At 45.6% G+C, this 24404-nt stretch overlaps 1 protein-coding gene across 4 annotated transcripts in view; it reads right to left on the bottom strand.

Moving 5' to 3' along the window:
• Positions 1 to 24404, bottom strand: part of MLX (MAX dimerization protein MLX) — a 56581-nt gene that overhangs the window by 15837 nt on the left and 16340 nt on the right. Inside the window, exons 1-4 of one of the 4 annotated variants that reach the window (XM_029572650.1) lie at positions 16400 to 16459; positions 9574 to 9613; positions 8541 to 8624; positions 2432 to 2577 (exon numbers count right to left, since the gene is read on the bottom strand). In XM_029572650.1, coding sequence (XP_029428510.1) covers positions 2432 to 2577; positions 8541 to 8616 — 222 coding nt within the window. In that variant the 5' untranslated portion in view covers positions 8617 to 8624; positions 9574 to 9613; positions 16400 to 16459. Of the gene's footprint in view, positions 1 to 2431; positions 2578 to 8540; positions 8625 to 9573; positions 9614 to 15862; positions 15964 to 16399; positions 16460 to 24404 lie in introns of those variants that run through there. The other 3 variants (XM_029572647.1, XM_029572649.1, XM_029572648.1) reach the window with 3 other exon arrangements.

Genomic DNA, 24404 nt, shown 5'->3' with positions numbered 1-24404 from the left:
ACCATGAAAGTCATTCAAAGTGAGTTACAATAAGATAATAGAACAAAATTCATGACAGTAATACATAACTAACAAGAGAAATACCATTTATCACACAACTAAATCTTGACTTGCAGCCCGCTCCGCCGGACATTGCAGAGTTGAGATTCTTTCCCTAGCGGAGATAAACTGTTTACTAGAAAGGCTTATGTGCTAGGGGAAAAAAAAAGTCATAATGCTGCAAGGGAGGGAGAAACAAGGCCCGTTCTTCTGGCAATGGTGGAACTTATTGCATGATACGATGCAAATGGACAATAGTGCTTCTTTTCAAAAAGACGGCTGTTTTTGGTACCCTGGGAGAAATATATTCAGATGCTAGCCTTGAAGAGTACTCGGTGATCTAGTGTGGGAGGGGGGTAACTGGCAAGAGCAGAGTTATTTTGTAATTCTGACAGGAAGATAAATAGGAAAGGGCTGTGAAGGAAGGGGAGTAGAGTATTCTTTTGGGAACACAGGGGTAAGGAAGTAAGGGAACAAACTAACGGGAGTGGGAATACAATGAAAAAGTATTGCTTGTGTGTTTATATGTTGCATTTCCTTTGAAGTGCATAAGAAACTGTACTTGAAAGGCATTGTTACTGATTCTGTATGCAATAATGTTTTTCGAACATAAGTTTAATAAATGCCTGCCAGTGTTCAAATGCACAACTGTCTGACAACTTTACCTGCTCTATATCTCAACCCAAATCTTTCTTCCCCCTCCTTAAAAGGAGAGAGAGACTGGCTTCCTGGTAAATGCATCAGTAGCAAAGGCTTAAGTTTCATGGTCTTTGCAACAGTGCCCTAGGAATTATTTCAGCAGCATAACCAGCGGCAACAATCAGCAGCATTAATTCTGACTACCTTAATAATAAATGCAGCTCTAATATTTGATGTTTATTTAAAATACTTCTATACTGCCACTCAGTTATATTGCAGTGGTTTCCTATAGAAAATCATGTACATAAACTATAAAACAATGCATAATAGTTCTGACTGAATGCAAAAAGTTCCTTTTTTTCTGGGATTTCATGTTAACTTTCCCCTTCAAATTCCCGCTGAAACTGCCACGTTTTTAACAATTTTTTTTTAAAGGTAACTATCTCACTCTGTGTTCTCAATTTTTCTAGCATGTTATTCCAGGCATTGGGTCCTGCCACAGAAAAGGCACGATCTCTGATCTCACCCAGCACTGATCATTTTAGGAATCCAGCAGTTTCTTCCTGCTCCTTTAGGCCTCCAGTGCCATCAGGACTGGAGCACCATGCGCCTTCTTTCACAACTTACCCAGCTCAGTTACTGCAACGACCATCCTCAACCAAGGCTCCTTCCCAAACCCTGCAATCACGGACCCTAAATCCAACCACCAGGTGTCATTATTTAAGACCATCCTCTCCTGCCTATATGGTACTCTGGGCAGGCCAGGGAGCTGAGGGTTCCTGCCGGTGACACAGCTGCCATGGTGGCTTTGAGCGAGAGGAGAGGAGCTGAGCTGAGCTCTGATAACACAGCCACTGGGTGAGAGGCCTCCTTCCAATAACAGGGTTGGCCAGCCAGAGATGAAAAAGTACTGCCGCAGTGATTCAGCCACGCAGAAGGAGGGCTACATCAAAGCTTGCTTCTTCCCTTGTGACAAGGCATGCTGGCACCCCCATGGCTGGCATCTGCAGCCATCCCTGCAAACGGATATGTCAGCAGTGTGCAATGACAAATTCCGCCCCACTGATTCTATGATATTTTTTGCTATATTATATTATTGTCTTATGTTCTTTTATATATTTTGTTATTATTTTTATTTATTTATTATGTTGTATAGGTATTTATATTTTTGTTAGAGTATTTGTTGATTTTATGACTGTAACTTGGAAAGCCACCCAGAAATGTTGATGGGTAGTATATAAATATTATATTGTGAAAACTGCCTCCACAATATCCACAGCCAGCCCAGGATGTGCAAGACCTGACCCAGTAATTGAAAGTCACAGTTATCCAAAGACCCAGACATATGTATACACATTACACAATAATCCGCCCTTAAAACAAAAACAAAGTCAACTCCCAATTAGACAGGGATATATACAAGATAAGCAATACATAAAATTTATTGGAAATCTGCCTTCTACCCTAAGTCATGTAACACAGCTTAATGCCATACACAGAATGGTTTTCTCTCTTATTAGTGTTGCCATCATAAGCAATCTCCATCTGATTCTGCATTCTCCCACCTCTCCTTCCAGGCAACAATCACTGTCTTATAGCAACCTCAAGAATGTCACTTCCATGGCTGCTAGATGGCTAACCACTAAGCTTGCAGTAAAAAAAAAAAAAAAAAAATACACTGGCTTGGCACTCCTCCAGTGCCTCAACAGCAGGGATTCCAGCATGAAATGTCCTTTTCTCCTACTTAGTGTACCTTGATGGCATCCCTTCTTTTCTGCTCTGCCTGCGTGTGCGCCCGTCTCCGGCGATCCTTGCAGGATTCCTTGTAGGCTTCCTGTCGATAATCGCTGTCTTCGTCATCTGCAGTTGGAGAACAATCATTGTCTGTCATGCATTCAGCTACAAGGAGAACAAAGGGTGCATAAAATCATAACAGAAAAGAGAGAGAGTGCCAGAAAACCTGAGAAACCCCACAATTCATGAATTAATAGATTAGTTTGGCTGCCATGTTAGTCCACTTGAGTGTATAGAAATAAAATATATACAAGCCTATATTGGACTAACAATACATTTCTTGAGTAGCTTTCAAGAATTAATACTCTTCTTCAGGTCCAAATTCAAATGATCAAAAATAGTAAAATTGTATGGCTCACGATGTAATAGAAAACCTATGTCTTTGTTGAGTCCTTTTCTGTTAGTACCAAAGCAGCTGATCATTCTGATTTCCAGGAACACAAGACTTTTGCAGATGACAAAAGGGATCCAGATACTTAGGTTTCCTATCACATTGTGAGCCATGAAATTATACTGCCTGTTGCCTTCTAACCCATCACCACCACCTCTTTCCCTGTACCCTACCTTTTATGATTCACTTATGGCAGCCATACTACTCTATTTCCTGGTAAACGTCATCTTTTGCTGATTTTAATTCTGACCTGAAGAAAAGGATAAGCTCTCGAAAGCTAGTTAAGAAGTGTATTAAGTTATGCCAATAAAAGGGTATCACCAGCAGATGGAGACACAGATCAACTGGCTCGCTGATGTCACTCCTTATATACATCAGTGCTGACACCAGCCTGCTAGTATTCCTGTACAAGCTCGCTGTAGGCAATCTCAACCAATAACCAATTTTTTTTGGGGGGAGTATGAACCAGTGGGACTTCCATAAGAAAACAGGAAGCAGAAACAAAGGACGATTTTCCAAATAGTGAATAAAAATGACTCACCTGCAATGAAGTATAAAAAGCCATTATGTTTACCAACTCTGCATCTCTGCCTGCAAAACAAACCTCTGCCAAGGCGTAGAACAAATACACTGAAGATACCTGTAGCCTAGGGATGTTCCTGGGACTGGCCTGACTAAATAAGGAAAGGAAATTATCAGGCACAAATTTAAATTCACCTTCCTCTTCATCCAGTCAGACCAACCCAAACGGGATGTACTCAACTGGGCGGGAAGCTGCCCGAGCCCCTCAAAACTGCTGACATGAAGGAAGATTCCTCTTTAGCCCTAACATCCAGCCGGTAATGCTTACAAAAGGTATGCAAGCACGACTAAGTCACCGCTCTTCAGGTCTCCAAAGTAAGACCAAACCACAAACTCTGCCATGAAGTCACTTGCACCCTCGTGGAATAAGCCCATATCTGCTTCAGCAAGGGAGTGCCAGAATCACATTCTGTGGTAATCACCTCTTTAATCCAGCGCGCTACTGAAGCTCTAGAGGCCGCTTCACCTCTCCGAGTTCCACCATACAGAACAAAGAGATGATCAGAATGCCTGAAGGCGCTGGTAATCTTGAGATATCTTTGTTGCCTCCTCATGTTTAAAGGGCAAAGAAGTGCAGAGTCTTCAGAATCTGCCTGTATGCTAAACAAAGGCAAGGAAATTGACATTCAAATGGAATTCTGAAACTACTTTCAGTAAAAAAGTAGGGAACTGTATGAATCTAGATCTTTCCTTTCATAACCAATAAGAAAGGCTCCCTACAAGAAAGCACCTGCAACTTCAATATTCTCATAGTGTATGCATTTAAGTCAGTTTCTGGTATGTATTATCAGTTGATTACGATTTATGTTTTGCATTTTAGCTTTTTATGGATGTTTAAATTGTTAACTGCTTAGAAATGCTGATAGGCGGTATAAAAATGTCTTATATAAATTCTTTTCTGGCCAAGGGAGGAGAAAGACCATCTCCAACGATACTTGAGGACTCCAAGTTCCCCCTTGATGATTTATGTATGCTACTGTGTAGCATGCTGCATCATCAGACATTACCCAGACTGCTTGCCTTACACTCAATGGCATAAATTTGAGGAGCCAGCTGAATCTCCTTGGCTTCCAGGCAACTGATGCACCAGGTCACTTGCTCGGGGGACCACTGACCCTGTGCAAACAGCTCCTAAGCCCAGCCTGACAGACTAGCATCTGTTGTCACTATGACCCAGGCCAGGGTCATCAACTCCACTCCCCATTATAGACTTTACCTCATCAAGTCTGGTAGTAATACTTTCACCAAATAGTCTTGGGACTGGGGATTCCACCTGGAGAGCAAAGCCTTTTGAAGAGGATGCGCATGTGCCCTCATCCAAGACCAGCACCATGGATTCGAGAGTCTGGAGATAGGACCACACTGTCTGATTCCTGGCCATCCCCAACGTCTGGATCTGGCCACACAACTTCTGAACTCTTTGTGCCATGAGACATACAAGACTTACCTCCATATTGAAGTGAGCTCCCAGGTACTCCAGAGTCTGAGATGGCTGAAGATTGCTCTCGTCAAAACTGACGATGCAGCCCAAGACCTGTAACACTTGGATAACTTTCTGAAAGGCCAAAGCACTTTCCTGAAAAGACTTTGCTCTTATCGGCCAATAATCCAGGTGCATCAAAATACCTTCCTTGTGCAGCGTTGCTGCCACCACCACCATCAACTTCAAAATGGGCTTGGCCACCCAAAGGGCAGGGTCAGAAACTGAAAATGTTGGCTCAGTACCGCAAATTGCAGGAAGTGTTGATGATCCTTTTGTAGCAAATTGCAGGAAGTGTTGATGATCCATTTGTACTGGAATATGCAGATAGAACCAAGGATGTCAGAAATTCTATTTTCTGCACTGCCATAATTAATCTTAAGGTTTCCATCTGGAAGTGGGCCACCTTCAAGAAGTCAGTGACTCACTTCAGATCCAGAATGGGACTGAAGGACATGCCTTTCTTTGGGACCATAATTTAGACGGAATAGCGTCCCAGACCTTCCTGTCCTTTCGGAACCGGAATGACAGCCTTCAAGTCCAGAAGTCTTTGCAGAGTAGACCTTTTAACATCTCTTCTCCAGGGCAAGCAACAAAGGGAAAACCATTAAAGCGTTGAAAATAGGATGGTCAAATTCCAAGACATAAACATTTTTTATCATCTCCAAAACCCACTGGGTCATTGTAATCTGGACCCATCGCTGATAAAATGGCAACAGATGGCCACCAATCTTTGGTGCTGGAAATAGGACTCCAAAGCACTCATTGTGCTGTTCTAGAGATGCCTCAGCCAAGGGATTCATTCTTCTCTCTCTTCTTGGAACAAAAGGTCTGGAATCTGGAATAAAGACCTGACCTGAAGGGCTCTGTCCCTACACAAACCTCCTGTGGTCTCGATACCTATTATGAAAGGAGAAATTCTGAGATGATCCCCTCGTTCTATCAATCGGGAGTGATGGTACTTTCAAGTCGCCCCAGGCCTTTGCCATCTTGTCCAGCTTTTCTCCAAACAAAAGCTGCCCCTTGAAGGGCAACTTGGTCAAATTAGTCTTAGAGGTAGAGTCTGCTGACCAGTTGCACATCCAGAGGAGTCTCCAAGCCTCTGTTATGGATGGCACCTCTTTGTCCAAAGCGCGCACCAAATTGTATCCGGTATCAGCTCCAGGCTCCAAAGGCAGGGAATCCTCCCCTAACTCTTTTTGGGCATCCTGTGCCAGACACAGCCCAGATCTTCCAAACTGCAGCAACACGCTGCAGTCTGAAGAGTCATGCTCACAGCCTCAAAGGCCTGCTTCATCACAATTCTATCTTTCTATCCTGTGCATCTTTTAAGAGCTGTGCCACCTTCCACCAGGATAGTGGTCCTCTGTCACCAAACACACCAGGCACCCAACTCTAGGAAACAAAACCTATCTTTTACCTGTGAAGACAAAGGATACAGCTTGGCCAACGAGGGACTCCTCCCCTTAGAATCAGCCTCCGGACCCGCTCATTCCAAATCAATTAAATCTTGTATTGCCTGATGAAAGGGGAACAAGCACCATGACTTCCACAAAGTGACCATTATAGAATCCTCTTTAGGAGCTGAGGCCACATCCTTGTCATCTATAATCTGTAGCATACGCTGGAACATTAACTCATCCCCGTGAAAAAAAGTGCAGCACAGAAGCATGGTCCTCTCTTTCAGGAGAAACCGCCCCTTCCTCCCAAGTCCTCATGACTGTCTCTATGAGGGAAAGTTTTAAACCCTTCCAGGGAATTGTCCGAGTAAGACAAGTCCTTGTAACCACTGCCCTAGCCCTCTTCTGTCCCCAGGGAATCAGCATAGGGGATGCTGGAAGGGCAGAGACGGTCCAAGAACTATACTCTGTCTCAAGTAAAAAGCTTGCAAACCCTACAAAATCTCGTGGGAAATCACTGCCCAGAACAATGACACATCCAGAGCAAGATCCAGCAGCTGCTCAGGACTGAGAAAAGGAGCTCAACCTCCGCTCCACTGCCCTGCAGGGCCTCCAGCAATGCAGTGCAGTCCCCTGCTCTGGATCCCCCAGCCGCCAAGGAATCATGGTTTAGAAATTCCCCCTGGCCAAACACTTCATAAACTTCTCCAAACTTAATCAAGGTACACAAAAATGCCATGCTGCTGTTATCTTCATTGAGGCTGAGTAACCTTAAAGCAGCAGCTCCCTTTTTCAGAGAAGGGATAGAAAGAGGAAGGGAAGAGTAAAGAGGGGGCGGTGGAATACAAGGGGGAAGGGAGAAATATCATACCCCAAAACCTGCTGGAAGCCCTCTGATCCTAACCTGCTCAAAAGAGGGAGGAAGCAACTGCTTTCACCTCTGAAGCCCATCCCCTAAATCTCTTTTTTATGTATTTTTTTAAATAGTTAGGGACCCTACTCCAGTAGCTTTTCCTGTTCAGCCTACCAAGCCTGAATCTAAAGCATGAGATGCTTGTCAACCATCTGCTGGAGACAGAGAATACTGGTAGACTAGTATCAGCACAAATGTATATAAGGAGTGACATCAGCAAGTCTGTTGATCTCTGTCTCCATCTGCTGGCTGGCATGCATAACCTGTTCATCTGGAGTGGTCTGACTGGATAAAGAGGAAACAAAAATATGCAGCAGCCGCAAATGCTGAAAAAGACCAAGAACATTTCCTGATTCAACTGTAAGTGATTTAAACAACAACCAGTGGAGAAAAGGACATTTCAGAGAAAAGGATTCTCTGAGTTTACTAAGACACACTCAACTTCCACAGAATGACAAAGATATGAATCATTCATAGCTAGAATCTCACAACTGCAAGCCACAAAGGAAAAAAGTTTTTTGGTTTTTTTTTTTAAGGGGGGGCCCCCCAAGACTGGCAGTTCCCTCCTTTTTCTTCCAGCTCAGAACGAATGCTGAGATTCTGGCTCCATGAGTCTTCTTTCACAACCACTCAGAGATTCCCCTCCCCCCTATTTTGATAGGCCCTCTCCACTGTTCCTTGTCTATTTCTTGCAGCCACAATGGTCCTTGGGCCAGCAGCTATACACCAGGGCTCCTTCTAGTACCCTGTATCTAAATTTGGCTACCGGGTGTCTCCCTTAACATTGATCATGATTTCCTCCTGCCCAGAGACTGTGCACACTGCCTCCGCTGCAGCTCCAGCTCTGACCCACACGGGAATCGAACCAGGGGACCCTCTACCAAGGCACCAGCCCCCGCAAAAAAAGAAGTTCCACAGCAAGTGCAAGAATCTGCATCAATCAAAAGGCGCGATTCGCATGCACCATTCTGTTCTGCTGTCAAGTTTCTACTCTTGCTCATGCCGAAGGTCTTGATTCGTGGTAGTTCTGGGTCCATCCAGCTCCAAAGCTGAAAACACACCCTCGGGCTGAGGGTTCATCGGGCATTTCTAGGTGCCCCATGCCCTGTCGCTACCCTGCCAAATCCCCAACCAGAGAGAGACATCACAAGACAGCAGCGCTTGGTTCCATGTGAAACGCAGAAACAAAAGGCTTTAAAATCTAAAAAAAGATGTGATTAAGCAAGGAAAGTGCAAGCATACAACAAAGTCAGACCTTTCTGTTTAAAACGAATCGCCATGCACCCCGCGGTAATACCATACCTGTATTTGGCACAGAAGAGGCACTTGTTGACCCAATACTATTTGCCCTTGTTACTACGCTTCCTCTCCTGTCCATAAAGAGTGCTGGGGACAAAAAAAAAAAATGAAAACCACCATGCAGATAGCAACCTACAGGTCAGGAGTCATATCAAAACAATACATTTCTCTTATCCCTAATGAAGATATGATCTTCAATTCCAGCGATTTATGCCCTTGCTCTAAGCTAGATTTCTGTGCTGTGGGGTGCTTACTGCTTGAGATTATAAATGAGGAGCAGCTCTTTTGCACCCGGGTTTTGCAGACCATGAAAAGCGATGTGCTTAAAGCAACCACCCCACCCAAACTCTTCAAATATTCAACTGCCCTGGTTTCTGGCTCATTTGCATATACCCTAAAACAGCAGTGGGCTTGAAGACAGGGAATAAGACCAGAGGAGACTTTGTTGCAAAAAAAAAAAAAAAAATGAAACGACAGCAGAAAAATGTACTTTCATCTAAGTCTGTCTGGCAGGTTGGAACTACTTGCAGAGCCAGGCTGCAATGATAAAATGAATTAGCAGCTAGGTCTCTCTGCTAGGCTGCAAACCCAGCAAAACCTACAAATCCTAAGAACAGAGGCGCTCCTGTAGCTGGGTCTATCTGGCAGACCTTGCGCTCCTCGGCTGAGCATATCAGTGCAGCAGACTGGCAACAGCAGGGGAGACATTTGGAAAAGCTAACTTTAGGACAGCTCCTTGGCACAAGCAGATTTAGCCAGATAACTTATCCAGCTACTGTAACTCCTCCCTGAAGCATCCCTTGAATGCCCCCAAGATATCCGGCTAAAATTCAGCTGGATAACTAGTGAGTTAAAGACCCGTCTGCTTCTTATTCACTACTGCAACTGCCTGAAGAATTACTGAAATAAAAAGTGGTCTTGGGAACAGTGGCTTGGCCTTACTAGATAGCCTGCTTGACAGGCAACCCCATGGTATGAGTTTTAAGAAACTCCCAATCACATCGGCGTGTGTGAATAAACTGCAAACCCCTCTTACTTGCTTCAACTCCATTGTCGCTGTACGCCGTCTCGACCTGCTGCATTGTGGAAGAAAAGAGGAGAAAAAACAATCAGAGACCAGCATGGAGCCAGCTCACAGAAGAAGCAGTTTCTTGGATTTTGTGCTTGTTGTTATGTTTAAATGAGAAATATCATCAAATTGCACACCATGGAAAGCTGATGAGTCAAACAGCAAAACTTCATAAAAATACACAATCTTAAAATGCTGCGTCACCGAGGCCAACCTCTTTCTTTGGCAAAGAACCAATAATTTAACCACAACGGGCAGAAGAAAGATCCTGTTCATCGCTGTTCAGTTTTAGTATTTTACTGCAGCTGCATGTTTTTAAGCATCCCTTTAAACTTATTTTTTGTTTTTTCAGTGCCACTCATAACTAGTTAGGTAGGACACCTCACCCCAGCTCTTGTAACTGGCTGTGCCCCCCCCCCCCCCCTGCAGTTTCCCCATTTTTCCCTTAAGTCCCTGGGGCTAGCCAAACACAGTCAGGGAGCAGGCATAAAGTAAATTATTGATTTGCCAGCTAGAGAACAGACCTTCATATCCTATCACTAACAGCCCCCCTCCCCTCACACAGTGTCCAGTTCTTTTGATCTTCTCAATCACTTCAGTGGCCAAGCTGCAGCCCCTTCCAGTTATTCTGCAATCTTCTGATTTCAGACCCTCCTTGCCTGCAGTACCACCACCTTCCAGCTGCTGTTGGTAGCTGTGGCTGTACAAGGGTTTTAGGGGTTACATAAAAATGACTGGATTGGGCCAGACCAAGGGTCCATCAAGCCCAGCATACTGTTTTCAACAGTGGCCAATTCAGGTTACAAGTACCTGGCAGGATCCCAAAGGGTAGACAGAGCCCAGAGATAAGTAGTGGCTTTCCCCAAGTCTACCTGATTAATAACAATTTATGGACTTTTCCTCCAAAAGCTTGTCCAAATTTTTTTTTAAACCCAGCTACACTAACTGCCTTTACTACATCCTCTGGCAATGCATTCAAGAGTGTGTCAAGTGAAAAAAAATATTTCCTCTGATTTGTTTTAAATCTGCTACTTACTAACCATGAGTCTTTGTATTTTTTGAAAGAGTAAACAACTCATTTGCATTTATCACTTCCACTCCACTCATGATTTTATAGACCTCTATCATATCCCCCCTCCCTCAGCCGTCTCTTCTCCAAGCTGAACAGCCCTAACTTCTTTAGTCTTTTCTCATAGGGGGAGCTGTTCCATCCCCTTTATCATTTTGGTCGCCCTTCTCTTTATCTTTTCTGAGATGCAGCAACCAGACTTGAACACAGTACTCGAGCTGAGGTCTCACCATGGAGCGATTCAGAAAGCAAATGTTGCTTACCTGTAACAGGTGTTCTCACAGGACAGCAGGATGTTAGTCCTCACATATGGGTGACATCACATGGATGTCACCCATATGTGGGATGGAGCCCAATCACGGAACACTTTAGTCAAAGTTTCCAGAACTTTGACTGGCCCCTACTGGGCATGCCCAGCATGGCACTAACCCTGCAGCCAGCAGGGATCCCCCTTCAGTCTTGTTAAAAAGCTACAGGCAGTGCCGAAAATAAAATAAGAAAACGTTACGAACCCAACACCGCGGGGCAGCGGGCGGGTTTCGTGAGGACTAACATCCTGCTGGCGTGAGAACACCTGTTACAGGTAAGCAACATTTGCTTTCTCACAGGACAAGCAGGATGGTAGTCCTCACATATGGGTGAGTACTGAGCTGAAGATGTCCGTGTACATTTGAGATTGAGCTGTCTGCGGCATTAGTACTCTAAGATGCACCTATTGCCTGCTGTTTGAATTGACCGCTTTTGTTCACAGCAATACTGACTACAGCAACACACTGACTGGCATTTGTATCCAGAGACCATCTGATGCTTCTACTTTATACTTTAACTGAATTATCAAGAACTCTTATGTGATGAAGTAGAGCCCCTGACGCACCCCTGTTGCATGAGGGCGAAACTCAGCCTGAGTCGGGCTTTTTAAAGATATTCAGTTCCACAATAAAGAATCCATAATTTGGACATTTTGGCTTCCAATTCTCAACTGGTTGCCTCCATGGCTTTGTTAGCCTTCCTTGTTGCTTTATCAATAGGTTGCGCAAGACAGACCGGCCGAAGATGGAATCTTGTCTTCCGGCTTTGTCTAAGCAATAATAGGCTGTAAAAGTATGGAGTGAACTCCGGGTGGCAGCCCTGCAAATGTCAGGAAGCGACACAGGTTGTAGGTGTGCTACTGAAGTCGCCATGGCCCTCACAGAGTATGCTTTAACACGGTCTTGAAGTGGAACGCCCGCTTGCTGATAGCAAAAAGATATGCAGTCCGCCAACCAGGAGGAGAGAGTCTGCTTACCCACAGGCTGCCCCAATTTGATGGAATGGAAAGAGACAAACAATTGAGTGGTTTTCCTGTGGGCAGCTGTACGGTCTAGGTAGAACGCTAGAGCCCGCTTGCAGCCTACTCTCCTGGATTGGAATGGGGCCTGGGAAAAAAGGTAGGTAGTATAACGGATTGATTGAGATGAAACTCCGAAACTACCTTAGGCAAGAATTTAGGGTGAGTGCGGAGTACTGCCCGGTCCTGCAGAAGTTTAGGGTAAGGTGGATAGGTAACTAGAGCCTGTAAATCACTAACTCTGCAAGTGGAAGTGATTGGCAAAAGGAAAACCACTTTCCATGTGAGATATCGAAGGGCACAGGATTGAAGAGGCTCGAATGGTGGTTTCATGAGCCAACCCAAAACTAGGTTAAGGTCCCAAGAAGGGGCCGGAGGATGCAAAGGAGGCTTGAGGTGAAGCAAGCCCTTCAAGAAGCGTGTTACAAGGGGTTGTACTGATATGGGAACATCCCCGATACCTTTATGGAAGGCGGCTACCGCACTGACATGCATCCTGATGGAGGAAGTTTTTAGACCTGACTCTGACAAGTGCCAGAGATAGTCCAGGAACTTCGTAATTGGACAGGTAAAGGGGTCAAGGGACTGAGAAGAGCACCATGACGTAAACCTGGTCCATTTGTAAGAATAAGATTTTCTCGTGGAAGGCTTCTGTGAAGCAATCAGGACATGGGAAACTGGTTCAGAAAGGTTAAGTGGTTGAAGGATTAACCTTTCAACATCCATGCCGTCAGGGACAAGGCTTGAAGGTTGGGGTGGCGTAGGCACCCGTCGTTTTGAGTGATTAGAAGCGGGTCCTTTCCCAAGGGAATGTACCTGTGAATGGAGAGATCCTGAAGTATTGGAAACCACACTTGGCGCGGCCAGTGAGGTGCTATCAGGATCATGGTTCCCTTGTCCAGACGTAAGTTCACGAGAGACTTCGAGAGAAGTGGATGTGGAGGGAATACATATAGGAGACCGGTTGCCCATGATAGGGAGAACGCATCTCTTGGCTGATGGTGTTGGCTGCGAGTGAGGGAGCAGAAGTTGTCCACTTTGCGATTTTGAGGTGAAGCAAAGAGGTCTACTTGAAGATAACCCCATTGTTGGAAGATCGAGGTCGCTACTGAGGGGTTGAGAGACCACTCGTGCGGTTGAAAGGTGTGACTCAGCTTGTCTGCCAAAACATTGTCCACTCCCGGTAAGTAGGTGGCCCTGAGGTACATCGAGTGGGGAGGGCCTCCGCCCATATCTGCGCATCTTCCTGACACAGAAGGTAGGAGCCCATCCCTCCCTATTTGTTGATGTACCACATGGCCACCTGGTTGTCCGTCTGGATCAGGATGACTTGATTGGAGAGGCGATCCTGAAATACCCTGAGAGCATATCTGATTGCTCGAAGCTCCAGGAAATGTATTTGGTGTTTGGTTTCATCTGGAGACCAAGATCCTTGTGTCTGCAGATTGGCCACATGGGCTCCCCAGCCGAGGTTGGAAGCATCAGTGGTGAGAATTATTTGAGGGTCTGGAGCCTGGAAGGGTAAGCCTTGGAGGAGATTGACCTGATTTCTCCACCAGGCAAGAGACTGACCGGCGTGAGTTGGTTATGTGGACAATGGTTGACAGGGGCTGAATGGATTGAGTCCATTGTGACCTTAGAGTCCACTGCATGACACTTATGGCCAAGCAGGCCATTGGGGTGACCTGAACTGAGGACGCCGTGTGTCCCAGGAGGATGAGAAAGTGGTGTGCAGTCATGGAATGCTGAGGCTGCAGCTGGTGTGCAAGAGACACGATTATTTTTAACTATGTGCATAACTTTGTATTTATCCACATTTAATTTTATTTGCCATTTAGAGGCCCAATCTACCAAAGACTTCCTGCAATTTCTCACAATCCAGTTGGGATTTAACAACTTGGAATAATTTTGTTTTCAGATGAAATCCCTTCTGTTGTGCTCCAGGGATTGCAAAATAAAAACAAAAATCCCTAGTTAATATTATCCTTTAGCACCTTTGCATGTAAGCAAGCTACTCGAGAAGAGGAATCTATGTCAATGTTCTGAATACATGAAGTTAGCAGTCCCTCTCTTCCCCAGCTATGAGTCGTGATCCCAAAGGTGATTGCAAGATGCTAGTGTATGGCAATGTACCAGAGCCATGCCTTCCAACCCCAAAAGAAAAACACAGACATCTGCTGCATCCTCCTTTTTGACCTCTGTGCCAACCTACAACCTGGCAACAAGCAGAGAGCTAGGGCCCACATGGCAACAAATGCTCACAGGATAGAGGAAGGACCTTCAGGGGAGGGCTACTATTTTGTTATGGCTGTTGTCTGCAGTCATGTGATAAGTGTTAAAATAAAGTCACAGAGGATAAAAGTTTAGACACTCTGCTTTAGGTATGCCAACCACAGATGAAAAGTCTCTGGAAATTTTCCCAATGTGTCCCACTTTTTCATTCTGGGCCTTGGGAAAAAAATATGGGTGAGGGAGGGGAAAAAATGTCCTTTCCCCTCCCCCAACCCTCAATTTTATTAACCAAAATAAAGCCATTAGATGGAACATTCATCTTCAGTCCCTGCTACTTCCTAGTTAGCAACATTAAATTATTTTCCAGGCCTAACATTCCAGGAATATATCAGAACGATTTTAAGGAACTTTGTAATTTCACCCAAAAACGTTTTAGATCATATATCTGCATGTATACTTATATCACCCCAACACATCAATACTTTATTAGAATTAAGCACATACAGCACACCCTAAATGTAATACAATAACGCTATAAGCCATAGATCTGCATCTCTTACATCTGAAAAGGGTTGCAGCCATGTGACAAGAGTGTGGGAGGAAGGGGCAGTGGGCAGCGAGAATTTATTGCAAAATCAAACTGTTTACCAACCAGCCCTAACACCTCCTTCCTTTACACTTCTTAAAAAAAATTACATAAGAAACGCTCCTTAAAATCTTCAAATTGGCCCATGAATCACCAGAGAAATGGATATTTGAACTGGTTTTGAAAATAAGAATCTTCCTGCCCCTTTTATCGATGATCCTAGAATTTGGATGTCAGTACAAAAACAGAGGAGGCAAGTCAGTTTTTGGCTCCCAAGCTAGTTCTTCAATACCCTTCTCCTCCCCCAGCTAGTCTGGGGTTGTCAGAATAATTTTCAGGAGCATGCATGAGAAACATTTACATGCATATTCTTAGATCCAACATATGCACTCTCTCATACATGTTAATAAGAAGTATCCTGAAACCTAGCTCCAAAACCAAATTGGCTAGGGAGCCTCATTCTATTAACTCACCCTTGGATGGACAGAGCTTGCAATTCAGTATAATTATTATTATTTCTTAGAGCATTACTGCTTGTGCTTGGGAAAACTATTCCACAAACCTGCAACAAAGCCAAATGGCATAAACACAAAAAAAATCAGCTGGGTTGTCAAATGATAACTATCAGCCACCACAACGTGTAAGGCAGGCTACCAGCGTCTCTCATTGGCTAGGAAACTAAATCGCTCTCAAATGCCTGCTAATAAAGAAATACGATAGTAGCCAATAAACAAGGTGGCTGGCGAGAGCCCCGGCGCCAATAGCAATCAAGAAACCTCACTGGGCCATCAGCAACTAGTCAAGAGACCCAGCAGCAAGTTTCACAGGACCAAGGCCAGAGAAAAGGCTCGAGGGTGGTGGAAGACATGCGTGACCCTTCAGGACCTCCCATCACCCCAGCTGACCGGAAGCCTAAAGAGGCTCTAGCCAGGGGCCCCCAGAAAGTAGGAAACCCCGAGAGGAGGGTGGGGGAGGCCAGGTCTCGGTTCTCCTGGGGTGAGGTGCAAAACGACCGCAGCCCCACTCCCCAGTCTCCCCTCACCTTGCCCCAGGAATCTTCGGGCGACGCGCTCGCCTCCGTCATCTTGTGGCCGCTGCTGAGGGAGGGGCGTGGAGGAGGCGTGTCTGTACGCACGGAAGGGGAGGGGGTGAGGGAGCGCGCGCGCGCCTGAGGGAGGGGAGAAGCGGGTGCGCGTGAGTGGCTATGGTAATCCCGTCCCGCTCTTGCCAATTTAGATGATTTTACTGCTGGATCTGGCGACTTTTTTTTTTTAACCCAATGGAGATTTTAAAACTGTAGCAAAGTCGCTAGATCTGCAGCTAAATGAGCTCCCCGTTGTCTTCCCAGTTCTAAAACCTCCATCGGGTTCCTCGCTTACGACCACATCTGGAAGCGTGAAATCTCCTCTGGCTAGAGTGCCGCGGGAAAGTGCAAGCAAGTGAGACCCTTCTCTGGCTAGAGTGCCGGGTCCGCCCGTCCTTCTCCTCTCTCCTCTCTCCCCCATCCCCGAGACAATGCGGCACGTCACAACCGAGCTCTCGGCTGGAAGGAGAAAGAACGAAAAGCAAGTTTGCTTACCGTAAACGATGTTTCCGTAGATAGCAGGATGAATTAGCCATGCTGTAATGAGACCTGTCCGTCAGGCACAGGAGGCGGAGCTTCCCAAGTGAGGTCAGAGCTTTGCTCTGAGGCTGCGCGTGTGTTCCCGCGCTGGATCAACGACTCTCCTCAGTCTGTGAAATAGCAAGCGTGAGCACAAAGTTCGACTGACAGGGAGGAGGGTGGGTCAGCATGGCTAATTCATCCTGCTATCTACGGAAACATCGTTTACGGTAAGCAAACTTGCTTTTTCCCGTCGATAGCAGGCTGAATTAGCCCTGCTGTAATGAGAGTTCAAAGCTAGCATCACGGTAGTAGTTTGTATGATTTGTCGTGATGCCTCAGTGTGTCAATCGAACTCCGTATTTTCTCTTGATAGTGTCTGTAAAACTGTCTGGCCCAGTCTGGTGTCTCTCGTGTACTGGTGATCTAGACAGTAATGAGCCGCAAAGGTGTGAAGAGAAGCCCACGTTGCTGACTTGCAAATGTCTAAAAGCGGCACATTGGAGAGGTAAGCAACCGAGGTTGCTAATGCTCTTGTTTGATGTGCCTTTGGTCGAGAGGGTAGAGAGATTTGTCGTTTGGTATGGCAGAATTGAATGCATTGTGCAATCCAACTAGCTATAGTACGTTTAGCCACTGGTTTCCCTGGCATATTTGGGTTGAATGATAAGAATAGCTGAGATGGTCTGTTCACAGATTGGGTCTTTAATGTGTATAGTGCTAGTGCACGTTTACAATCTAGAGTATGTAGTTGTTTTTCTTTGTCTGAGTTGTGTGGTTCTGGAAAGAAAATTGGAAGTTCAATGGATTGATTGAGATGGAAAGAGGTTACCACTTTTGGTAGAAATGATGGATGTGGTCGTAATAACACTTTGTTCGGCAAGAATTGCAAATATGGTGAATAGTGTACCAAGGCTTGTAGTTCACTCACACGTCTTGCTGATGTGATGGCAACTAAAAACACAACTTTCCATGTAAGGTATTTCATATGAGCTGAGTGTAAAGGCTCAAAAGGATATTGCGTGAGTTGGTCCAGAACAATGTTTAGGTCCCACGGGATTGGTGGTTTTGAGATTGGGGGACGCAAATTCGTGAGTCCCTTGAGAAATCTAGAAATGATAGGGTGCATGGAAATGGATTGGTCTTTATATAATCTATGTCTTGCCGCAATGGCACTGAGGTGTACTCGCACCGAAGAAGTGGCTAGGCCTGAGGTATGTAGAGTGTGAAGATAGTCTAACAGTCGTGCTGGAGGACAGGATAAGGGGTCCACGGATTCCGACATGCACCAATGAAGATACCTCTGCCATTTGGAATAATAGTTTTTCCTTGTGGATAGTCGGCGTGATGCAAGGATGACATCTTGAACCATGACGGAGATACCCTGTTCCTCTAGGAGGATCCGCTCAGTCTCCACGCTGTGAGGTGTAGAGATTGATGGAGTGGGTGAAGTAATGTACCCTCTTCTTGTGAAAGGAGATCGACTCGGAGTGGAAGTCGAATATGTGGTTGTACCGACAGGTGTAGTAGGTATGGATACCAATGTTGGCGAGGCCATGCAGGTGCTATAAGAATTAATTGTGCTGAATCCAGTATGCATTTTTGCAGCGTACGTGTGATCAGCGGAATCGGTGGAAAGGCATATAGGAGTTGTTGTGTCCATGGAAGGAGAAAAGCGTCCTGCGCTTGTCGTAATGGACTCGGCCAAATTGAACAAAAGTTCCCTACTTTGCGATTGTGTTCGGTCGCAAAGAGGTCTATGGAGGGTGTTCCCCATGTCTGGAAGATATAGTTTGCTACCTGTTGGTGAAGTTCCCATTCGTGTGGATGGAAAATGCGGCTGAGTCTGTCCGCTTGTGTGTTGGCTATTCCTGGGATGTAAGTGGCTTGTAGGTGGATTGAGTGTTTGCACGCCCATTCCCATGTCCAAATTGCTTCCCTGCATAGTGGCCAGGACCCCGTGCCGCCTTGTTTGTTTATGTAGAACATCGCTACTTGGTTGTCGGTGTAGATCATAAGTCTGTGACCCCGTATATACGGGAGAAAGGCCCGTAATGCATAACGGATGGCCCGGAGTTCCAGGAGATTGATTGGTAAGGTCTGTTCTGTTAATGACCATAGACCTTGTGTTTGAAACTTGTTTAGATGGGCCCCCCAGCCTTTCTTTGACGCATCTGTAGTGAGAACCGCATTGTGTGGAAGGATCATGAAAGGTGCTCCCTTTCTTAAGGTGTGTCGTTGGAGCCACCACTGAAGTTGATTGATTATCGCTGTGTTCATTTGGATCTTCCAAGACAATGGTTGTGAGTGTTGTTTCCACTGACGGCGAAGGTGCCATTGTATTTGACGCATCTGTAGACGGGTATTTGCAACGGCATGTATAGCCGCTGCCATGTGCCCTAATGCTACAAGGACTTGTCGAGCTGTTGGTCGCTGTATGCGCTGTAAGGTACGGAATATTTGTGTCATTGTGGTTCGTCGTTCTGGTGTTAGAAAGACTTTGTGCCTGATCGTATCTAGGAGAACTCCTAGAAATTGTAAGGTTTGGGTTGCTTGAAAATGCGACTTCTGGTAGTTGATGAGAAGTCCCAGGTTTTGGAGACAGCGAATGGTTTGTGAGAGATTGTGACGTAAGGTCGTCGGGTCTGATGCTGTCAGTAACCAGTCGTCGAGGTATGGAAAGATTATGATTCCTTGTTGGCGGAGGTGAGCCACTACCACTGCCATGCATTTGGTAAAGACTCTCGGTGCTGTGGACAGTCCGAAAGGTAGTACCTTGTATTGATAGTGGTTGTTCAGGACCTGAAACGACAGGTATTTCCATGACACGGGGTGCATTGGAATATGAGTATAAGCGTCCTTGAGGTCGATACTGCACATCCATGCATTGCGTTGGATCAAGGGTAAGATGGATTTTAGGGATATCATTTTGAATTTTTCCGTAATTATAAATTTGTTGAGCTGGCGGAGGTCGAGGATTGGACGTAGGTCCCCTGATTTCTTTGGAATGAGGAAGTAAGGGGAGTAAAATCCAACGTCCCAGGAGGTCTTCGGTAGAAGTTGAATTGCTTGTTGTTGTAGCAATTTGTTTAATTCTTGGCGAATTTCTATTGCGTTTGTTTGATATATTCTGGACGAAGGATGTGGAAGGGGTGGGTTTTGGTGGAATGGGATTTTGTATCCCTGTCGTATGATAGTTAGGACCCATTGGTCCGTCGTGATGGCAGCCCACTGTTGATAATACATAGATATCCTTCCTGCTTGTTGCTGTGGTGGTAGTGGCTGAGGCAGTGTTAAAAAGACTGCGAAGGTTTGTTGGAAGTAGTTTGTTGTTGTTGGTTTTGCTGTGGGCGTTGAGATCGTCCACGGCCCCTCCTTAGTTGACTCTGTGACGAAGCTGGTCTACTGTACGGTTGGTAGGATTGATAAAGAGGTGTCCGATATGATGGGTATTGCCTGTACGGTCTCCTCTGGAAGGGTTGACGTCTATATGGAATGAAACCTCGTCTTGCGGACTGATACAAGGGTTGAGTTGTTAATGATTGTACTGCTGCGGATTGTTCTTTTAATTGTGCAACAGTCTCTTGAAGTTTGTCTCCAAAAAGGTTATCACCTTTACACGGAAGGTTAGCAAGTTTTGTATGAACGTCTTCTCTAATGGAGCTCGACTTCAGCCAGGCTAATCGTCTTGCTGCTATGGCACTAGCGGAGACTCGAGAAGCAGTATCAAATCCTTCATACGTGGTACGGAGGAGGTGTCGGATACCTTCCTCTATGTCCTGGACTGGTGAGAAATCTGTGAGGTCTGGGTTTGCCTTCATCTTTTGTACACAATCATATAAATATTGTGTTAGATAAAATTGGTGGTGATATATGCGTGCCCCCAACATAGAACCTTGGTAGGCTCGTTTCGCAAAGTCGTCTAGTGTTCTCATATCTTTAACTGGTGGAGTTGAGGAATGCAGCTTATTCTTCCTAGCCTTCCCCATCGCTGACTCTACCACCAAGGAAGTATGTGGTAGCTGAGTGTTAGAGTAGTGAGCGGTCTTTTGTAGTTTGTACTTTATGTCAATTTTGCGGGATACTGCCGGAATTGTAAATGGGGTGTCCCAGGATTTCTCTAATAAGTTGTGCAGAACGGTGTGTGGGGGTAACGCCGTTGGCTCGTGTGGTGTATCAAAAATTTTTAATAGATCAAGAGTTTCTGCTCTTGGATCTGGTATTTTTTGAACCGTAATATTTAACGCCTTCCCCATTTTTTCTAGAAATTTGGGGTACGTCAAATCTTCCGGTGGGGAGTATGGTTCGTTTTGATCGACGTCCGGATCTGATGGGTAACCCGTAGAGGAATCCGGAGTAGGGTTGTTGAATTGGGTTTCCTGTCCATGTTCAGGCGATAGTGAGACATTGGCAGGCTGGTTATAACGTGGTGTTATAGTGGAGATAATTGGAGAGTATTGTGTAGTTGGGTCTACAGGTGATCGGGTCATGTCTTCCGATGCTTGGGGACTGATCGATGTAGGAGAAGTGGCAGCCGATTGTATTGGTGAATTGTTCTCTTCAGTTTCCGGTGAAGGAGACATATTATATTTCTTTGTCATATTATCATAGAAACCCGCTAAGGCATACGATAAAGATTTGAAGGCATCTTTTGTATTTGGAGACATGCCTCTCTTTTCTCCTTTAGAGGTATGGGATGTTGAAATTTTTGCTTTCAAAATCTCTGATGTTGGTTGAGGTGTAAGTCGTTTGTGAATGCGAGTTTCTGTTGGTAGAGATTTTTTCTTTCGTAAAGGTTCTTGTAGTGGATTAATATCATCACGGTTTCTGGAGTTGTAGGTGAAGTCCGAGTGGTCTCTGTCCGAGGAAGAGGACGAAGGAGCATGAGAGTAGACTTCTCTTTCCTCTATGTTAGATTGGAAGTATTCAATTTCCTTTGTCTGTTGCGATGAAGTGATATTTTCTGGAAAAGGTGGTGAATTGGGTCGCGCCGTGTCCCGGCTTGTCACGCGAGTCGTATGTGTTATATCTCGCTTTCTTTTATATACTGGTTGTTTTTGCGTTCCTGAAATGTTTTGCGCCTTGTGCGTCGCTTCGCTTCTCGGCGTGTGCGTTGCTCCGCTCCGCGCCGTGTGCTTCGCGTCGCTTTGTTCATCGTCGTGTGCGTTTCCCCGCTTCGCGTCGCTCCGTTCCGCCCCGTATGCGGCTCTCCGGTTCGCGTCGCTCCGCTCCGCGCCGTGTGCGCCGCTCCGCTCCGCGCCGTGTGCGCCGATTCATCACTTTCAGTGAGCGTCGCTCCGTTACGTTTAGTATGCGCCGCGTCGCTTCGTTTCGCGTGCGTAGCGCCGCTCCGTTCTGTCGCAGGTATTTCTATAGGGGCGAGGAGTTGCGTCATTATCGGCGCCGTACGCGGCGCAGTCTTGGGCGCAGAAGTTTTGGCGCGCTTTTCTTTGTGGAGAACGGGTCCCCGTTCTGATATTCTTTTTGATTGACAGGACTCGTCCGAGTCTTTGTCTTTTGGACATTGTCCTTTGTGGGAGTGTCCCGAGGCTTTTGTAAGTGGACTCGTTACTGAGGGCCTACGCTCCTCTTGCCACTTTCGTTTTGTGGGCCTATCTGAGCCCGTGTCAGTAGACAGTGCTTTTTGGCCTTGAGATGGGGATGTGACCACGGAGCTCACCTGTGATGGTGATCGTAGAGAGCCCATACGTTCGGCCCGGATTCTTCGGGCTCTTGGTGACATTCTTCCACAGGAGATACATGTGGTGATATCATGGTCCGGCCCCAAACATCGGTAGCATTTGTCGTGTGTGTCTGTTATAGACATCACCTTCCCGCAGCCGCAGGGTTTAAATCCAGAGGGTCGGGTTTTTTTGTGACATATTGAAATTTTTCTGAGGAGGTCTTGAAGCTCCGCGTGCGTCTCCCGCGCGCGGAAAAACAGACTGAGGAGAGTCGTTGATCCAGCGCGGGAACACACGCGCAGCCTCAGAGCAAAGCTCTGACCTCACTTGGGAAGCTCCGCCTCCTGTGCCTGACGGACAGGTCTCATTACAGCAGGGCTAATTCAGCCTGCTATCGACGGGAAAACACAGCTAGCCAAAAAAAAAAAAAAGAGCTGCAACTTTATTATCGCCTTATGGGTGACAGACTGACAGCAGCCTATGTCTTGTTGTGTTCAGCGAGGCTGCAGCCTGCACATGTCAACAGCGTGCTGTTGAGGGGAGAAACTCCTTGAGCTAACCCATGAGCAATAGCGCATGAGTGTGTGTGTGTGTTTGGATTAGTATGAGAGCAAATGAGAGAGTCTGTGTAGTTATGTTAGTGGGAGCGAGTGTGTGTCAGTAATGCTCTCTGAATCCCCAAATCTGTGTCGTGTAACAGTGTATACGTATATATGCCTATGGCAGTGAGCAAGAGCAAAAGTGTATGCACTCTCTCCCCTGCCAATCTACATCAATCTTGGGATGACCAGAATTCTGCATTTCCCAGCTATGCTATTGCTACCATGTAGCTACGTGGTTTTAGCTACTTTTTACCCAATCTGCAGATTTTTCACTGTGAACGTAGTGACTTTATTCAGGCAGGAACATAAATTGCCATGCTGGGTCAGACCAAAGGTCCATCAAGCCCAGTATCCTGTTTCCAACAGAGGCCAAACCAGGCCACAAGAACCTGGCAAGTACCCAAACACCAAGAATATCCCATGCTACTAATGCCAGTAATAGCAGAGACCATTCCCTAAGTCAATTTGATTTATAGCAGTTAATGGACTTCTCCAAGAACTTATCCAAACCTTTTTTAAACCCAGCCACACTAACCACATCCTCTAGCAACAAAGTCCAGAGCTTAATTGTGCATTGAGTGAAAAAGAATTTTCTCCAATTAGTCTTAAATGTGCTACTCGCTAACTTCATGGAGTGCCCCCTAGTCCTTCTATTATCCGAGTTGACAACACTGCTCTTTATCTGGCACTATTTCCTCTTCCTCTGTGTAAAGTGGACGGGAGCCTGACCGGCAGGAGAGTATAACAAAATTGGGCGTTTCACTTCCTTATTATTAATAAGTACAGTGAATTGAAGCCTGGGCCTGGCAACATAGATAGCAGTAGAAAGAAAGAGCAACTGATCCAACCTCACTGCCAAGGATACATCCCAGCATCCAGACACAGAGCATGAAAGTGTTTAGGATATCACTCCTCCAATTCCAGGAGAATTTATATTGTATAAAGTCCTTGTGATCTCTTGTTGCATTTACCCTTGATCCATGCTCTCATTCTGTGGTGTCCAACTTTTTAAAGGAATAAATCACTTTTTAAATTAAAATGCAGGATCTATGAGAGCAGGGCCAGCACACAGACATATTTTGAAATGGGGGATGAAGGGTGGGGGGTTCGTCCATGGTGGTGATCAGAGCTGGTGCTAGCTTTTTTGCTGCCCCATGTGAACAATTATTGTGCTGCCCCCCCATTCATTCTCAGTCCTGGGCCCATCACAAAAAAGCCCAGTTTCCTTCAGTGATACAAACTTTAAAAACTGACATCACCAACCCCTCCCTCATGGCTGATGAGGCGAGGGGGTGGTGATGAGGCGAGGGGGCCTTGCTCAACACCCCCCCCCCCACACACACACACACACACACACAATTAAGAGTTATGCATTTATATTCTACATGACATATCAATGTATATAATTCTGAGTTAAAAATCACTTACATTATATTTACATCTGTGATGCCAACCAGAAATCCCTGCAAAAAGACATTTGGAACCCATATGTTATTAGGCCTATTGTGATGTGTGTTGGGTGTGGGCTTGACCCTCTGAAAGCCCTAAAACACTAATACACCTCCTATTAGGAAAATGCCTTAACTCAGTCACACATGCAGAACATAATCAGACCCTCACCAAATACAGAATAGAGCAACCATAAAGTAGAAATACAAATGCGCAGACAAAAAAACAGAACAGGAACCCGCAAGA

This window comes from Rhinatrema bivittatum, chromosome 12, assembly GCF_901001135.1.
Source record: "Rhinatrema bivittatum chromosome 12, aRhiBiv1.1, whole genome shotgun sequence".
Lineage (NCBI taxonomy): Eukaryota > Metazoa > Chordata > Amphibia > Gymnophiona > Rhinatrematidae > Rhinatrema > Rhinatrema bivittatum.
Note: the sequence above shows the minus strand (reverse complement) of the source record. Positions and strands in the feature narration are given on the sequence as shown.